Genomic DNA, 16,537 nt, shown 5'->3' on the forward strand with positions numbered 1-16,537 from the left:
AAAAATAATATTTCAAATAATATTTAGGAGATAAAAATCGAAAATAATATTTAGGAGATAAAAATCTATAATAATATTAAAAATAATATTTTGGAGATATTAATATGATAAAATTCGAAAATAATATTTAAAATAATATTTAGGAGATAAAAATTTAATAAAAATCGAAAGTAGTAAAAAAAAATTACAAATATAATATTAGAGTTTCTTAGGGTTGCCCTAGCGTTTCTTTCTTTTATATATAAGATTAGCAATTTTAACTCTCCTCTTTATTAAAAAGTTTCATCCGTAATTCCACTTTGCACTTTAGAACAAAAATATTTTGATAATTTCCACATTTAAAAGATTAAAAACACTTTGTAAGTCGAAAGGTGATAAATTATTCAAATTGTACCTAATTGATATTTTAAAGAACAATTCATCTTTTTGTTCAACGCATAGAAGTAGAATTGCCAATACCCTTTGACCCAATTTCAAAGATATCATTTATGATAATCTTCTTTTGTTGGATAAAGTATAATATTAAGTAATTTTGCTAAATATTTATTTCTTTTTGCATTTTGTACATTCAATTTAACTTGAAGGGTTAACAAAAATGTTAAAATTTTGCACCCTAAATAATAATAATAGAAGGACAAACATGTCTTTATTGACTTTCACAAATCCTAATTAAATGCATTAATCACTATGAATAATCTATGGCAAAATCTCATTAATGGTGTCTTATATTGATATTAAGTTTCACTTTAGTCCTTCATGTCTCAATTCTCTCATTTTCATCATTTATTTCATCTCATTATAATCCTTTGGTGTATAAATTTGTTAACTTTAACGGAATCTTTTTAAGAACAAATAAAATATTCCATTGTTAGAATTATTTTGGTAAACTATGAATTTTTCCAATAATATTTCCAACCAAGAAAAATAAATATTATAACTTAAAAAACTACCATTTTTACGAAATATTTATTTTTATTAATTATTATGTAATAAGAAAAATACATATTATAACTTAATTAAGAATGATAATGAGACAATAGAGTACTAAGTGGCCTAAATAGTAAGATGAGAGATTATTAGTCAGATTTGACCATAATTTATTGGTTTTAGAGGGTGTAAAATCCTATTATTTAAAGGGGCAAAATACTAAAAAGTTATATTTCGAGGTGCGAAATTGTTAAAAACCAAAGTTTTAATTATACAGCACTAGTCCTCTGCTGTATCTCGTATTCTCGTTATATGGTTTTAGTATTTACTTACATCTATATATATATCTCTCTCTCTCTCTCTCTCCTCTCTCTCTCTCTCTCTCTCTACCCTTGCAGAATCCATGAAGCAAACAGAGCCCTTCTCCACTTTCTGAGTGATTAAGGTTCCTTCAATTACGTACAGCATTCGCCGAGGAGAGGAGGAATTCAATCAATCGGCGTTCCAAAAACTGAATCCCCCAATTTCAATTTTTCCGACTTTTTTTTTTACTTTCGAGGGCGGCGATCGCATGGAGTCGCTCACACCCGTTTCTCGATACACATCACAGAGTTCCAAGTAATTTTTTTTTTCTCTCTTGTGTTTTGATTTTTCTGTGTTGTTGTTTTACGTGTGTGTGTGTGTGTTTTGATGCGGATGATTGTTCAGGAAAAGGGTGTTCCCCGGTGGAAGTTCGTCGTCGGGGTGTGAGAACGCGGAGGTTTCGGAAGCGCCGCCGCCGCCGCCGATTAACGCCAAAAATAAAGAGGTATTCAGAATTCACTCTCTTTTATTTTCCCTAATTTTCGTGTAATTTTTTTTTATGATGATGATTGAAGCCTAAAACAAGTGAATTTTTTTACGGTGGGTTTGATTCCTTAATTGAAACGGTGTAGTATTCAATGTAGACATCGGGATTATAATCGAAAATCTATGGAAAGATAGAATTGGAGTTTAAGGCGTTGCTTTGTTATTTTGATCGACGTAGGGAATTCGGGGAGTGTACTAAGGTTATTTTGCTTGTAGTTAATAGATCTCACTATAACCGTAGCCTCTAGAATTCGAGGCTTGTGTTTTATATCAGTGCCAGTATTCTTTCTTCCTATTTTATCCTTAAAAAAATAGTTGATATTAAAAAGATTGTCTTTTGTCTTATAAACGTTAGAGATTGGTGGGGGTGACTCCTCTATAACCAATATGTGAGATACACTGCCAACATAAGATATATATACATATATGCATATGTATTTGTATAGTACATTTTCCATTTGCATGGATAAACATCAATATGATGTACTGTGTTGTGAGGATTTTAGGTTCTTGTAGTATAATTAACTTGCTCTTCTGTTCCAATTTCTTGTCGTTTGTTTTCTTCTGCTGCACTATTCTATGAAATTTATGCTCCTGGATTGGATTGCATCTTAACCTCTATGCTTCCGAATATTCAGAAGGTCATTTTTCATGAGATGATGGATATGAACACGGCAGAAGATTATGAAGATGTCATATTTGTCGATGAAAAAGTTGACAGCAGTGGCAAAGGCAAGGTATGTGCCTATTTGTTCGCAAGATTTCACTGATTATTTTTTTTATTTTTTTATAATTTCACGGATTGAGTGTTTCCTTACGTGTAGGAAGTTTTGTCCAGTTATTCAACTGATGGATCCGTGAGCTTGAGTGATGTCGAAATGTCAGACGATGGAATCGTAGACGATCCTGATTCAAGTATATTCAATGGGGAGGAAGAGTGGATCGATAAATATTACGATGATATATTATACGACGAAGATGATGACAAAATTATGGAATCACATTTCGACCACATGGATATTCCACCTGGCGTCGAGGCACCGGTGCCTTGGTTCCCAGTTCATCCTCAAGAAAACTCGAACTTTCCAACTACCAACACTTTGACTGGTTCAAATCCCCAATTGAATCCTACGGCAATCTGGCCCACTTCGAGTAGCCAAGAATATCCAAATTCACTACACTCTGCCGATTTTTTCCTTCCTAAGCCCATAAAAGAAGCTACGAAATCTTTAGTAAAGGGTAAAACCAGGTCTAGTAGTGCATCACTCGGCTACTCCAATTCCAAGAACCAATCAACTTCTTCAAGTTCAAATCTTTCGAGTTTCTACGGTCATAAAAGCGGCTTTCAATACCCGAATGTGCCGCCTTATTCTCATGGCATGGGAAGTCTTCCGAGTGTCAACATTAATAAGAGTGGCTACTACCAATATCCGAACTTGCCGTCTAATGTACATGGCATGGGGAATTTTCCGAGTGTCTACAGTAATAAGGGTGGACACGAATATTCAAATTTGCCGTCTAATTCGCATGTCATAGGAAATTTTCCGAGTGTCCACGGTAACAAGAGTGGGCACCAATATGCGGATGTGCCGTCGAATTCGCATGGCTTGGTAGCTTTTCCGAGTGTCCACGGTAGTAAGGGTGCATCTCAGTATATGCCACCTAATTTACATGGCATGGGAACTCCTTCGAGTGACCACAGTAGTAAAAGTGGCTTTACTTTTTCGGACGTGCCACCTGGCATGGGAACTTCATTGTCTGCGTTCGAAGAATGGGAGAAGGATACAACGGGAACTTCTTTTCCGGGTTTTACCGCTGAATATCCATTTTCCCCCTCGGCCCCACATGCTGCTTATGTTCACAAAGAAGGAAGTCCTTTTGTGGTAGACAGAGAAAAGCTGGATGAGATTCTGCAGAAGTTTGAAAGGTTTGAGAAATTCGATACCGTGGAAGATTATTCGGACCACTATTACGGCAGATATGGTTATTCGGGGAAACAGGTGAGTGAATTTGTTAAAGGTGCGTTTTTTTTCTTCCGTTTCTCGTTTCCGCTTTAATGATTTTTAATCATTGCTATCTTGTACAGGCACCAAAGGGTTGGGCCAAGAGCGTTCAGGACGAGTGGAAGATTCTCGAAAAGAATTTACCTGGTAATTGAATTGAAATAGAAAAAAAACAAATAATTAGTCTATTCTACTAATTTACATTTGTTGATGATATTCCATCACCAATATTTGTTTGCCTATTTACTCCAACAGATATGATATTCGTGAGGGTGTACGAATCCAGGATGGATCTTTTAAGAGCTGTGATCATAGGTGCCGAAGGAACACCGTACCACGATGGTCTCTTTTTCTTTGATATCTTCTTCCCCGCCAATTATCCCGATGTCCCACCTGTAAGTCACATCCCCATACGAATTTTTAAATCGTCATTTTAAAATCTTGTAATTACTCGATTTTATTTATTTATTTATTCTTTTATAATATTTTGTGGCAGCTTGTTCATTACCATGCTGGCGGGCTTCGGATAAATCCAAACTTGTACGATTGTGGGAAAGTGTGTCTGAGCCTTCTCAACACTTGGCCTGGTCAAGCCCCAAAGGAGACATGGGTCCGTGGCGTTTCGACTATTTTACAAGTTTTGGTCTCAATTCAAGGTTTGATTTTGAATACTGAGCCCTTTTATAACGAGCCTGGATACGAAGGATTGAGTGGAACACCAAACGGGCAAAAGAAATCTTCCGAATATAATGAGCAAACGTTCATGCATTCCCTTCAAACCATGGTGTACACCATGAGAAGACCTCCAAAGGTAAAAAAAAAAATATTAAACCTTTGATAAATTTTTTGCATTTTCTTGATTAAAGGATCAAACAAGAATAAATGAAAACTTTAATATGGTTTTATTGTGCAGTATTTTGAGGATTTCGTGGTGGGGCATTTCTGTAAGCATGCAAGGGATATTCTGTTGTCATGTCAAGCATATTCCGGCGGAGCTGTAGTCGGTTCTCTTGTTAAAGGGGTTGTTCGAAATGCTGAACGGGGTGAGAAGAGCTCGAAGCAATTTAAATACAGGGTAACAGGGTTTATCACAACAATGGTAAATACATTTACGCAAATTGGAGCCAAAGATTGTGAGGAGTTTCTTCCTTCATCTCAAAAAAAGAATAAGCCCGCTGCTGCTAGTTCTCGGGCCGTAGATGTTGGTAATTAGGTTAACTGATAATACATGCAATTTCTCGACTTAAGAGATTTTTGAATGTAAGACATGATTTGATCATGTGGATTTTTTGTTTTTTCTCTTTTTTTTGTTAGTTTTTGACTGAAATTGGCATTAGTTGTTTCGACTTTTGAGAAAGTACAGGGGAAGGCATTCTTCTGACCTCGGAGAATGACCCGACTTTTTTTTTTTTTTTCGACAATAAAATGTGTGTACATACATGTTCATAAAGTTTGGGCTAATTTTTCGCCTTAGTCGTAGCCAGGGTGCGCTTTTTTGTATCTATCGCCTTTATAATTTCTTATCGGTTTAGGTATTCTTTTGTTGAAGTTGTAATGTCGATGAATTAGTTTTACTTTGTGTTGCCACACGTTCGAGTTTATCCGATACGTGTTTTACACACACACACACGCAGATGTTTATGTTTGCGATTGTGCGTAAATCTACAATAACACATGCTACCTGGTGATGTTCACTTTCTTGACCAGGTAATATCCAATTGTAGTAATATGCTACTTGATGAAGTTGTAATAATTGGCATATTCTCTTCCTCTTTTCTTAATACCAAGTTGCCAACTTTTGTCTAACACATGACCAATTCATATTTAGTATTTGCCTTCTCTCCAGCTGAAAGTCAATGCCAATAATCCAGTCTCTCTCTCTCTCTCTCTCTCTCTCTTGATTCCAACTGTTTGAGCAGTTTGTCTTGTTGTGGTAATAATGATCACTGCTCTCACTAATATTATTCCTTCTTTGTGCTGTTATTATTTCATCTTCTGTTTTCCGGTTCTCGCAAATACACTCGCATCCCATGTTATTCCATACAACGATCACTGCACTTCCGTTGCTCCCGAATCGATCTCAGCCCTTCGTTCTTACAACAACTACTCAGTACCGTTGTTGGTAACAAATTACTACACCGGTGGAGACAGACTCCTAGGCAGAAGACCATCGGAAAAACCTCATTACTACTTCACTAAATCTCTCAAACTCCAAATTACCCGAAACGACCCTTACAAATTCGAAGCCCTCTTGTCCATCCGGTCACCGTACGGTTACTATAGCTCTGGTGGATCTTTTTTCAACAGGACTGGGACCCACAGGGCGGGGTCGATTACTTTCTTGCTGAACGGGTTCTGGTTGGAATCTTCGAGAGAGCTTTGTATGGTTGGATCTTCGTCTTGGTTGTCTGAGGAAGGTCAGACTGTCAATCTCGATGCTGCTCTTAATCTCAAATTTGCCGATCGTAAGAATCCGACTATACTGTCTAGTTTTGTCAGTGGGATTCTGACGAGCACGGCTAATAGTTCTGCTAATCCATCAGTTGACTTTGACCCTCTTCTGATCTTCAGTTTTCCCGTTTTGCCCCTGTACGATTATTCGTTGGTTTCGCGAGAACTCGATGAAGGGTTTAATGGCGAAACCGATATTTCAAGAAATAAGTCTCTCGATTTGGAGGCGAGTGAGTTTTGCTCCATGGTTTCGGGGAGGTACTTTGTGTTTGAAATGCTGTACGCAGCGGAGTGCAAGAATGTGAATCTCACTTCGAGAAATTGTTCTCCGCTTGGTGGCGATGGATTATACTTGCCTTCTTTCGTGTCGTTGGATATGATCCAGTGTTCGGCGGACCAGCGGAAGGTGAGGTACACGGTAAGGTTCCGGAACATCACGCGTGGCGTATTTTACGAGGATTTCGATCCCGTATGGACGTTGATCGGCGAGGGCTCATGGGATGAGACGAGGCGCAGGATTATTATCGTTGCTTGTCGAATCTCGAACGCCGTTGACGGTTGTACGATCAGGCTTAGCTTGTCGTACCCTGCAACATGGACTACGAGAGACGATGCCAAAGTTGTTGGCCATATTTGGACCAACACAACTGTCAATGATCCTATGTATTTCAGAAAGATTAATGTCCGCAGCTCTGACGAGAATGACATGGCGGTTTTTCCAGGCTTGAGATACGAGTACACCGAATTTGACCGAGTGCAAAAGTTTTGCCCAGTCGTGGAAAATAATACGAATATATATCCGAAAGGGAATTCTCGAGACATGAAGTTTGATATTTATGTCGGAAACTCCAAACGGCAACTATTTGCTTCCGGTGATGCAATGCCTATCTCTGTGAGAAACGAGCTCTACGGAATATTCCTCGAGAATATTCCGGAAGAATATCCTTTGAATATCAGCTACAAGATAGGTGTACGCCCTTTTCGTAAAATCAAATTCGACAAATTATTTCCATCGCTGTATTCTTCGATGAATCTTAGAAGTAGAGTGGAGATAACTGCTGAAGGAGTGTACGATGCTCGTACTGGACGCCTCTGCATGGTGGGATGTCGAAAGCTATTTTCTTACAATAACATAAAACCGACTACTAATGTTTCAACGGACTGCGAGATTATCGTTAATTTTGAGTTTTCTCCGTTGGATGCGAGAAGAGAATGCCTCGTCAGAGGAATAATCCGAAGCACACGACCGAAAACAGATCCTCTCTACTTTGAGGATATGAGCGTTTTATCAGCTGCATTCTATCGAAAGTTGGCTAAGCAATCGAAGCTGAGAATCGAGATGGAGATTGTTGTGGCCTTGATATCGAGTACATTTACGTGCGTGTTTGTAGGATTACAACTTGCTCATGTGAAGAGGGATCCGAGTTTACTCCCTTCCGTTTCGCTCGTAATGGTTGTGGTTCTTTCTTTAGGACACATGATCCAACTTGTCCTAAACTTTAACGCATCGTTTCATAGTAGTAGAAAAGTGCGAATGCTTAGCTCGGGCTTGTTGCTCGAGGCTAATGAACTGACGGCAACTATGGCGGTAACCATGGTTAGTTTCTTGATGGAAATGCGCCTACTCGGGTTAGTTTGGACAGCTAAACGACATAGTTCCGATGAGAGAAAGGCTGGTTTCGTTTCACTGCTAATGTGCATCTGTGGTGTTTACTTTTTGGGGGAATTAAGGTTGTCTTATGCAGATTTGATTCTTGATGGTTTTCTTGTTCCTCAAGTCTTGTTCAATATTTTTAGGGGTTCGACGGAGAAGGCTTTGGCTGAATCTTTTTACGTTGGAATGAGTGCAATTCGTTTAGCGCCCCACGCTTATGTTAGTGGGACCCACTATTATTATGCAAAAATTCGGATGGGGGAGTTTTACTCGATAACTTGGGGTGTTGCGATTCGATGTGGGATTGTTGTTTCGGCTGTGATCGTTTATCTGCAGCAGCGATATGGCGGCCGTTGCATTATTCTGAGGAGATTTCGGAGATTATGAAAGCCTCACTCCAAGAATTTCCCTTGTTGTTTTTTGTGTTATAATTAGACCAAATGTTAGGGAGGTGACCGTAATTTATTGAAGTGCAAAGTATTTGACTACCCCGTGGGTTCAAATATGTGCCGTTCGATGTTTTTACTTTTTACGCACATATAAAAAAGCTATGAAATGCAACATAATCTTACTATATACATACATACAAATCCCCAAATCAAAACTCAAATGCGGTTCAGTCCCTATGTAACGTGAAAATACTAAAATACCCTTTAGGAATTGGCTTGGTTGAACAGTAAAATGCGGATCCAGTTATGAAAACGGGTGCGGATCCTAATCCCTAAAAGAAACATGGCGGCGCTCCTCGGAACTCTCTGGAACCTTACACCCCCGAGTCAGATGTCAAAACCCTCCAAAAACCCTAACCCGGTCCTTCATATACATTTCTTTCTCGCCGATATTCCTTCCTGCACAAATTAAAACCAGATTCTACCTAAAATGGCAGCCTCATCAGCTTCAATTGCCGCATCAAGGCTTCTAAATCTGCGAAATCCTGCACTGCATCACCTCACGCGCCGCCATCTCCTCCATCCCGCCGCCGCCTCTTCGGATCTGATTCAACCCGCCTTTTCTAGCCCCAACCTTTCCGATGCCGGATCTGCGAACTTATTTCACCTGGGGAACGGCAGCCTCGATCCCCATCGCCGCCGTTCAACAAATCCGACGGATTTGAATTCGAATCTCCCGATGATTCTGCAATGGCCGTTCGGTTCCTCCGCGACGCAAATCGAGGCTGCTGCTGCGGGGCGTAAAATTGTCCCCGAAGAAGAGGAAGAAGAAGATACCGATGAGGACTTTATGGATGATGACGAGGACGATGACGATGACGACGACGACGATGATGACGAGATAGATGATGTCATCCTAGATAGAGACGAGGATTATAATACTACTCGCCGATATTACATGTAATCAGTAAATTTTTGATTCGTGCATTTCTTGTTGGTGACTCTATTCTTGTTGGTGATTCTAAAATAGAAAAGAAGAAAAAACTTTGCACATGTATTTCTCGAGTGAGATAGAATAGGTTGTAATGAATAATCAGATTGCAACGTTTTCTATTGAGATGATCTGTTGAAATTGTTGAGTGGTGATTTAGTTTGTTGAAATTTTGGGTACAAATGGAATGCGGATACGGCGAAATGAGGAAAACGGAAACGGACATGGAAAAATCCCAGTTTTCAAAATGTTGGATCGGGAATGCGGGGAGAAATGTGTAAATATTAAAAATATAGGGGTACGTCTGTAATTTCTAAAAAATATTATAACGTCTTAGGCATGTAAATTTATTCTACTATGAAATTAACATCTGTAAAAAAAATATTAAAAAAATTAAGTGTAGACAATTCTGGATTATTTAAAGGGTTAATTCCAGAAATCCTCCTAAACTTTGGACATTTTTGCACTTTACCCCTGAACGAAAAAAAATTGTACGGGTATACGTGAACTTACACTAATTTATAGCACCGGAGCAGAAATTATCCATTTTTATCAAAAATAGACCCGAATCCAAAACATGTGAGAAGCTTATGATTTAAACCGGGATAAATTGGTCTTTTCCTTTTACACCTATTTTATTCATTTTTACTCTCGTCCTTCTTTAGCCGTCCGCCGCCCGCCACCTCTGATTCGCCGCCCGCCGCCTCTAATTCGCCGGTTGACTGCTTCGCGACCCTCTATCGCCTGCTAACTCTCCTCCGCCGCCTCTGCTTCGCGGCCCATCGGAAATAGAGGACATAAACCTCCCATTCACCGGATGAAAAAAACTTTGCACCATCCATATCGCCGTCGATTAGCGGTGATGCCTAGCCTCACATAATCCGGCGGTGATTCTTTCCAAATTCACTAATTGAATGTGAGGGGATTTGTACTCTTAAATCTGCCCGGCAGATTTGGTTGTGGTGGTGGTTTTAGAAAAGAAATTGTTGCGGTGGCGTTGCGAGGGGTTGTTGGGGTATAGGCGGAAGAATTGGACATTTGGACGAGGTGTTGGTGGATTAATTGAAGGTGGAATCAAGCTTGTGCCCATCACTGCGTCAACTGATGAATTAACGGTAAATTGACATAAATGACCAAAAGTGTTAAATTGTTATAATATGAGGCACCAAATGTATTTTTGTAAACATAGGGGACAAAATATGAAATCGGAGTAAACTTGAGATATGTAAACTGTAATTTTTCCATATGTTATAGTATGAGATCAATTTCGAATACCATGAACAAAAATTTTGAACACCTGTAACTAAAATCCTTGTGAACGTTGGACGCTTCGGATTAGAATTAGCACTCTAGAAAAAAAAATCAATTTTCATAGAAAGTAAAAAAAAAAATATTTTAGTAACATTAGAAAATCTAAAAATAATAAATCTAAACTTTAGAAATTAATACGAAAACATATGTTCTAAAATCGAAAATTTCGGATCAAAATCGAACCGAAATTTTGCAATTTCCATTGTTTAGTTATCAGATTGTGTGACATACATCTGAAAGCCCAATAAGAGTACAATCAGACCCGTAAAAGAGGATGTAGCCCACGATATAAAAACCCGATGACGAACGAAAAAAGAAAAATAAAATAAAATAAATAAATAAACTGACCGATCTGACCTCTGTCCGTACGTCTCACCACCTGCACACTGCAATGGAACCGCAGGATATACTCTACGAAACCCTAACCCCCCTCGACGGCGCCGCCCCCGACACTCCACCTCCGCCACCGGCGTCTTCATCCTCCGAATTCGAGCCCTACGTTGTCCTACGAAACAAGGTCTCCCTCTCCGCACCCCAATGCCCGTCGCCGGAATCCGCGGCGCCCGATTACTTCTCCCTCGACGTGAACGAGGAGGCAGATGACAGAGAGACTTCCGTTCCAGCTACTCCTCTCCGAACGCCGTCCACTCCGGCGGCGGAGAAGAGTCTAGAAGGCAATTGGTTTCGAGCCAATTCCCGCTTCAAAAGCCCCATGCTCCGGCTCCACAAAGGTTTTTGAATTGTTTGCATCTTTTTAATTTGTTTCAATTAATAATTTTACAGCAATGCATCCAATTTTTTTGAGCTGTATCTTAAGCCTGCTATTTTATATGATTTTTATTTATGAATTTTCTGATGTTGGATATGCATTGAGATACTCAATTTCGGTGATTTTGTACTTGATATGAGCAGAAATACTTGATTTCTGTGAGTTTCTATCGCCAACTCCAGCGGAGCAAGAATCCAGAAATGCGGCTATAGAGGCTGTGTTTGGCGTAATTAAGTATATCTGGCCTAGTGCTGAGGTATGTGCGTGTATACGTACACTTTTTATTTATCGTGGAGGTGTGTTTAGGGTATGATTGGTACTTACGACGATTTTTAACATGCAGACGGAAGTTTTTGGATCGTTTAGGACAGGGCTTTACCTACCATCTAGCGATATCGATGTAAGCTTAAAGCCTTCAATCATTAATGATGGAAATTTTGTCTACTGTTTTTTTTTTTTTTTTTTTGACTGCTTGAACAAGTATTATGTGGTCGTCTTTCTGTCTGATGTAAAGTGAATTGTTTTTTAATCATTTGATAGGACTGTGGGCCATGGCAGGGTTTAATCCTATCGAACGACTTTTTACCTATTTGTCGTGTTGTATAGGAGTAACGGCACTATGCCACTTGTCATGTAAACCTAGCTTGAATTGTAAATAAAAATATGTTGGTCATAATGACAGCTTTAATGGCTTTGTAACGGAATATGAACGCAAGTTCTTGTCTTGAAGGTGTTTATCGTAAATATTAGATTCCATGAATATATATATTTTTAAATTATTTTCTCATGAAGAGATTCTTAACATTGTTTATTATAGTTTATTTTCACTTGAAGGATTTGCTCTCTGAGCCTGCATATTTTCTTTATATGGAAGGATTATTTGGGTATGAATGCTAAATACGTCGATACTTTGCAGGTTGTGATATTGGATTCAAATGTAAGAAGTCCTCAGATAGGTCTAACAGCTCTCTCTAGGGCACTATCTCAAAGAGGAATCGCAAAGAAGATACAGGTAGGTTTTAGTTTTTTTAATCTTTTTTTTTTTGAATCTTACTTGTTTTGCCGAATTTGTGTTTTACCGTTTCTTCAATGTCTTTTCCATCCTGCCATATCAGGTTATTGCAAAGGCGCGGGTACCAATCATTAAATTTGTGGAAAAGAAAAGTGGGTTTGCATTTGATGTAAGGTTAGTCCACTCGGGTTTAATCTGTTGTGTGAATTTTGATAGTTTATCTGTGTCGGAATAAACTTCCGCCGTGTGTGTGTGTGTTTGTGTGTGGATGGAAATGATATATCACTATTATGCGTTTTTCTATCGATACTCTACATTTCTTCACCATTGTTGTCTTTTGTTGGGATTAACATATCACTTGGTGACAGTTTTGATGTTCACAATGGACCAAAAGCCGCCGAGTTTATAAAGGTGTGCTCTCTTGCCGATTGGATTTATTCGTTTAATTTGGTCTGTCATAAAAGTATTTGTTAAGACTCATTATTAATTTTAATATGCAGGATGCTGTATTTCGATGGCCACCTCTAAGGCCATTGTGTCTAATTTTGAAGATCTTCCTGCAGCAAAGAGAGTTGAATGAGGTGAAACTAAAATTCCATTGTTAAAAAAAAATATTATTGCCAGTCAACACAGTTTTATTCATGGTTGTTAAAATCCTACAATTTACGGTTCAAGTCTTACGATTTGATTCACGACTTAACAACCATGATTCTATTTAACTGATCTTACTATTATACTTTAGGTGTACACAGGTGGAATTGGCTCCTATGCACTCCTTTCTATGCTGATAGCACTGCTCCGGGTAATTATACTGGTGTACTGCCTGAAAAATTAGTTACATTTTTTTTCCCTTTTGAAATTATTTCATCTATTTTTTAATTTCAAATTATTTTGCCTGATTATATGACAGGCTCAAGAAGATCGTCAAGCTTCTGCTGAGCATAACCTAGGAGTGTTACTGGTAAATTATTATACTTTTTCTTAAATATATTTTCAATTATTATTTTGAGTGTTTGAGAGATTCTCTGAAATGACGATTAATTTCTGTTTGTACCTATAAATTATTTTCTCGCTGAATTATGGATTTTCTTGTGAAACCAGGTGAACTTTTTCGACATGTATGGGTGCAAACTGAATACATCTGATGTCGGCGTATCTTGTAACGGTGGAGGCATCTTCTTCTCAAAGAGTAGTAAAGGGTAAATAAACTCATTACTTGTTTCAGCTATTTCATTTACATTGTAGTGTTATTTATATATTGGAATATATTTAATTTGTTATTTTTCGTGGGTCCCGGAATGCTCTCAGGTTTGCAGTTGAAGGCCGGCCATCTCTTCTTGCCATTGAGGACCCACAGGTTATTTTTTTAATTTTATTCTTCTTCCTTTTAGTAGCTAAAGGAAATCGCGCCACCGTATAATCATTACTTTTTCTTGTCACTTGTTTTCACCATGTTTTATAACTTACCGACACAATTTTTCTGTGAAACAGGCTCCAGATAACGACATAGGAAAAAACTCCTTCAACTATTACCAGGTAAAATTCTTTTTATAACATCTTTCATAGGCTCTGGTTTTCTTCATCGAGGCACACTAGTAACTCGTACGTATATAAATTAGTTAAACAAATAATTACTAAGAATTAGCGTCTATGGTTTTTTGTTTTTGTTTGTACAGGCTAGATCTGCTTTTGCAATGGCTTTCACAATATTAACCAATGCAAAGACGATAATGAGCCTCGGTCCAAACAGGAGTATTCTCGGCGCTATAATCAGGCCCGACTCAGTACTGTTGGAGCGAAAAGGAGGGACAAACGGCAATATGACACTGGATAACTTATTCCCGTCTACTGCAGAGCCAATGCAGCAGCTAGTAGACGGAGATCAACAGGAGATTTACTGTAATTGGCCGTTAAACAACGAGGAAGATGAAGAAGAACTGCTCCCACGTGGCAATGGCGGAGATGTGAAATCCTCGTCGGGGAAGAAAAGGAAGAAGGCTGCGGCGGCTTCAAAGGAGAACAACACAACCCCGGTGAAGAAAGTTAAAGCGCGTGAAAACGGTTCGGCGGTGAAGGAGGGCAGTTCGAAGAAGAGGCGCAGCAAGAAACACCGCCACAGTGGCGGCGGTGATGAGAGCAGATATAGTCGGTGGAATCGCTCTGGTTGATTTTTGGAAGTTTCAGTCTAGAGTAAATCTTTCATGTTGGATGATTAGGAATATGTTGTACCATCACAATTATGTATAAGTTATTTAGATAAGTTAAGAAAACTGAAAATTTTGTGAAAGAAAAGCAAGTCCCTTGGAGTTCAAGACCACCTATGGTTTTTTTTTTCTTTTTTTTTTTTTTTTTTGGTGAAATGTACTTTCTATGTATTTTGGGTTTATAATGAGAAGTAAATTCTTAATTTCAGTGTGCGAGGTAAAATGGTTAATATAGTATTTTAGTATCAAATCATGTAAAGAAATTGTTAAACATTAAAATGTTTGCAAATTCGCCATTGAGTATGCATTATTGGTGGGGCGCAAATTACAGCCACTCCTGAGGTAATGTCAAATTACGTAAAAACCATTTATGTTTGGGTAGTTATAGTCATCCGCTCATCTATGAATCTTATTGCACGTTCATTCTTGCAATGTCAAATTTAGTCGAATATTCTTCAGTTTGTACTCGATTTACCGCATTCGAACTCCACATTTTGAAATAAGATCATAAGATATGTGTTTCTTGGATTGTAAATATCAAATTGTGGTGCATCTGAAACTACATTTTTGCACAAAACACCTCATTCGAACTCCACATTTTGAAACAAGATCATAAGATAATGTCTCTTGGTTTGTAAATATCAGATTGTGGTGCATCTGAAACTACATTTTATTTTTGCACAAAACGAGTACAAATTAGAGACTATTCCACGGAATCTAAAAAAATATATTGAATTTGACGCCATAAGAGTGGATGTGTAAGAAGATTCATAGTTAAAGAGTGGTTGTAACTTGTAACTACCCAAAGAGAAGGGGTGTTTTTTGTAATTTAACATTACCTTAGGGGTGAACGTAATTTAGCCTTATTGTTAAGTGGGAAGGAGGTAAAGGTGGAAGACAATTGAAAAGAAGGTGTTTTGAAAAAGCTGGAAATGGAAAACCCGTTCACATGCAGAAAAATAAATCACGAGGGGAGAGAACCCATCGGTTACTTTGTAGCATCAACTCGGTATCTGCCTCATTTTGCCCAAACAACCCATTTATTTATGCCACACACCTTCTTAGCCTATTTTCCCTTCCAATTACTTACTTACTTCTTTTTTCTTTTTTAATTTTATTATATATATATATATATATATATATATATATATATATATATATATATATATATATATATATATATATATATATATATATATTATGTGTTCACTCACACTATATGTATTTTTCTGTTTATATATTATATTTTAGGAAGTGGGAAATATATGTAGGTGTGGCTCTTCAGTGTAGCACTGCAACCACATTTTCTACCTCTCTTCATTTCACGCCTCTCTCTCTCTCTCTCTCTCTCTCTCTCTCTCTCTCTCTCTCTCTCTCTCTCTCTCTCTCTCTCTCTCTCTCTCTCTCTCTCTCTAAATATATAAGCATATATACACATGCACTGGATAGATGTAAGATGCATTATATTACATATGCAAATTAACTAACATATTATAATTTCTTCGAAAACAGTTGTTTTTGAGTCCAGTAGTTATATATGGATTATATTCCTTGCACCCTCTTCGTAACTCATTATTCATGTACATATAATGAGAAAAAAAGGATACATACCTAAAATAACGATAGCCTGCAATCTACGTTCGACTCTTCATCTCTAGTTAGCCTTCATGAATCTGCATGTTGCCATTTTTAATTTGACATGATGCAGCTTACCTAATTTTATTAATTTTTTTGTTTATTTTTCTTCTATTTTGGTTATATATTTTCGCAAATATATATATAGATGGATAATAAATGAAATTAGCTGCAGAAGAACTCGGGTACGTACTTTTGTTAGCTAGTGAAATTCGTTGACAGAAGAGAGAGAGCACAGGCCGCCATTGTCAAAGGTTCTTTGCTTCTTGTGGGATTGTGCTCTTCATCTTCTATCAACGACCGACGATTTCCTTTAATAATGAAAAAAAATTCATTATGTAC

General features: G+C 37.9%; 3 protein-coding genes across 4 annotated transcripts; all 3 read left to right on the plus strand.

Annotated features, from left to right (window-relative positions):
* Nucleotides 1–1,213: 1,213 nt before the first annotated feature.
* LOC105967683 (uncharacterized) lies at nt 1,214–5,279 on the plus strand. Of its 2 annotated transcripts, none has more exons than XM_012992304.2 (8): nt 1,214–1,545; nt 1,636–1,735; nt 2,415–2,513; nt 2,601–3,776; nt 3,863–3,926; nt 4,035–4,174; nt 4,276–4,590; nt 4,693–5,279. In XM_012992304.2, the coding sequence occupies exons 1-8, from the start codon at nt 1,499–1,501 to the stop codon at nt 4,990–4,992; spliced, it is 2,241 nt and encodes a 746-aa protein (XP_012847758.2). In that variant the 5' UTR covers nt 1,214–1,498; the 3' UTR covers nt 4,993–5,279. The 2 variants fall into 2 exon arrangements, with proteins under 2 accessions (XP_012847758.2, XP_088667536.1); XM_088811410.1 differs by having other exon boundaries at nt 1,322–1,545; nt 1,642–1,735.
* A 211-nt stretch (nt 5,280–5,490) lies between these two features.
* On the plus strand, nt 5,491–8,444 carry LOC105968395 (hypothetical protein). The gene has a single exon (XM_012993025.2). It carries the CDS (start codon nt 5,719–5,721, stop codon nt 8,269–8,271), a length of 2,553 nt encoding a protein of 850 aa, XP_012848479.2. The 5' UTR covers nt 5,491–5,718; the 3' UTR covers nt 8,272–8,444.
* Nucleotides 8,445–10,833: 2,389 nt separating this feature from the next.
* Nucleotides 10,834–14,763, plus strand: LOC105967672 (Nucleotidyltransferase family protein). Its single transcript, XM_012992292.2, has 13 exons — nt 10,834–11,306; nt 11,488–11,600; nt 11,688–11,744; nt 12,261–12,356; nt 12,460–12,530; nt 12,725–12,767; nt 12,857–12,937; nt 13,099–13,158; nt 13,267–13,317; nt 13,458–13,555; nt 13,665–13,713; nt 13,848–13,892; nt 14,033–14,763. Exons 1-13 carry the CDS (start codon nt 10,967–10,969, stop codon nt 14,522–14,524), a joined length of 1,596 nt encoding a protein of 531 aa, XP_012847746.2. The 5' UTR covers nt 10,834–10,966; the 3' UTR covers nt 14,525–14,763.
* Nucleotides 14,764–16,537: the final 1,774 nt, after the last annotated feature.

This window comes from Erythranthe guttata, chromosome 13 (genome assembly GCF_056151865.1).
Source record: "Erythranthe guttata isolate IM_541 chromosome 13, IM_541, whole genome shotgun sequence".
Lineage (NCBI taxonomy): Eukaryota > Viridiplantae > Streptophyta > Magnoliopsida > Lamiales > Phrymaceae > Erythranthe > Erythranthe guttata.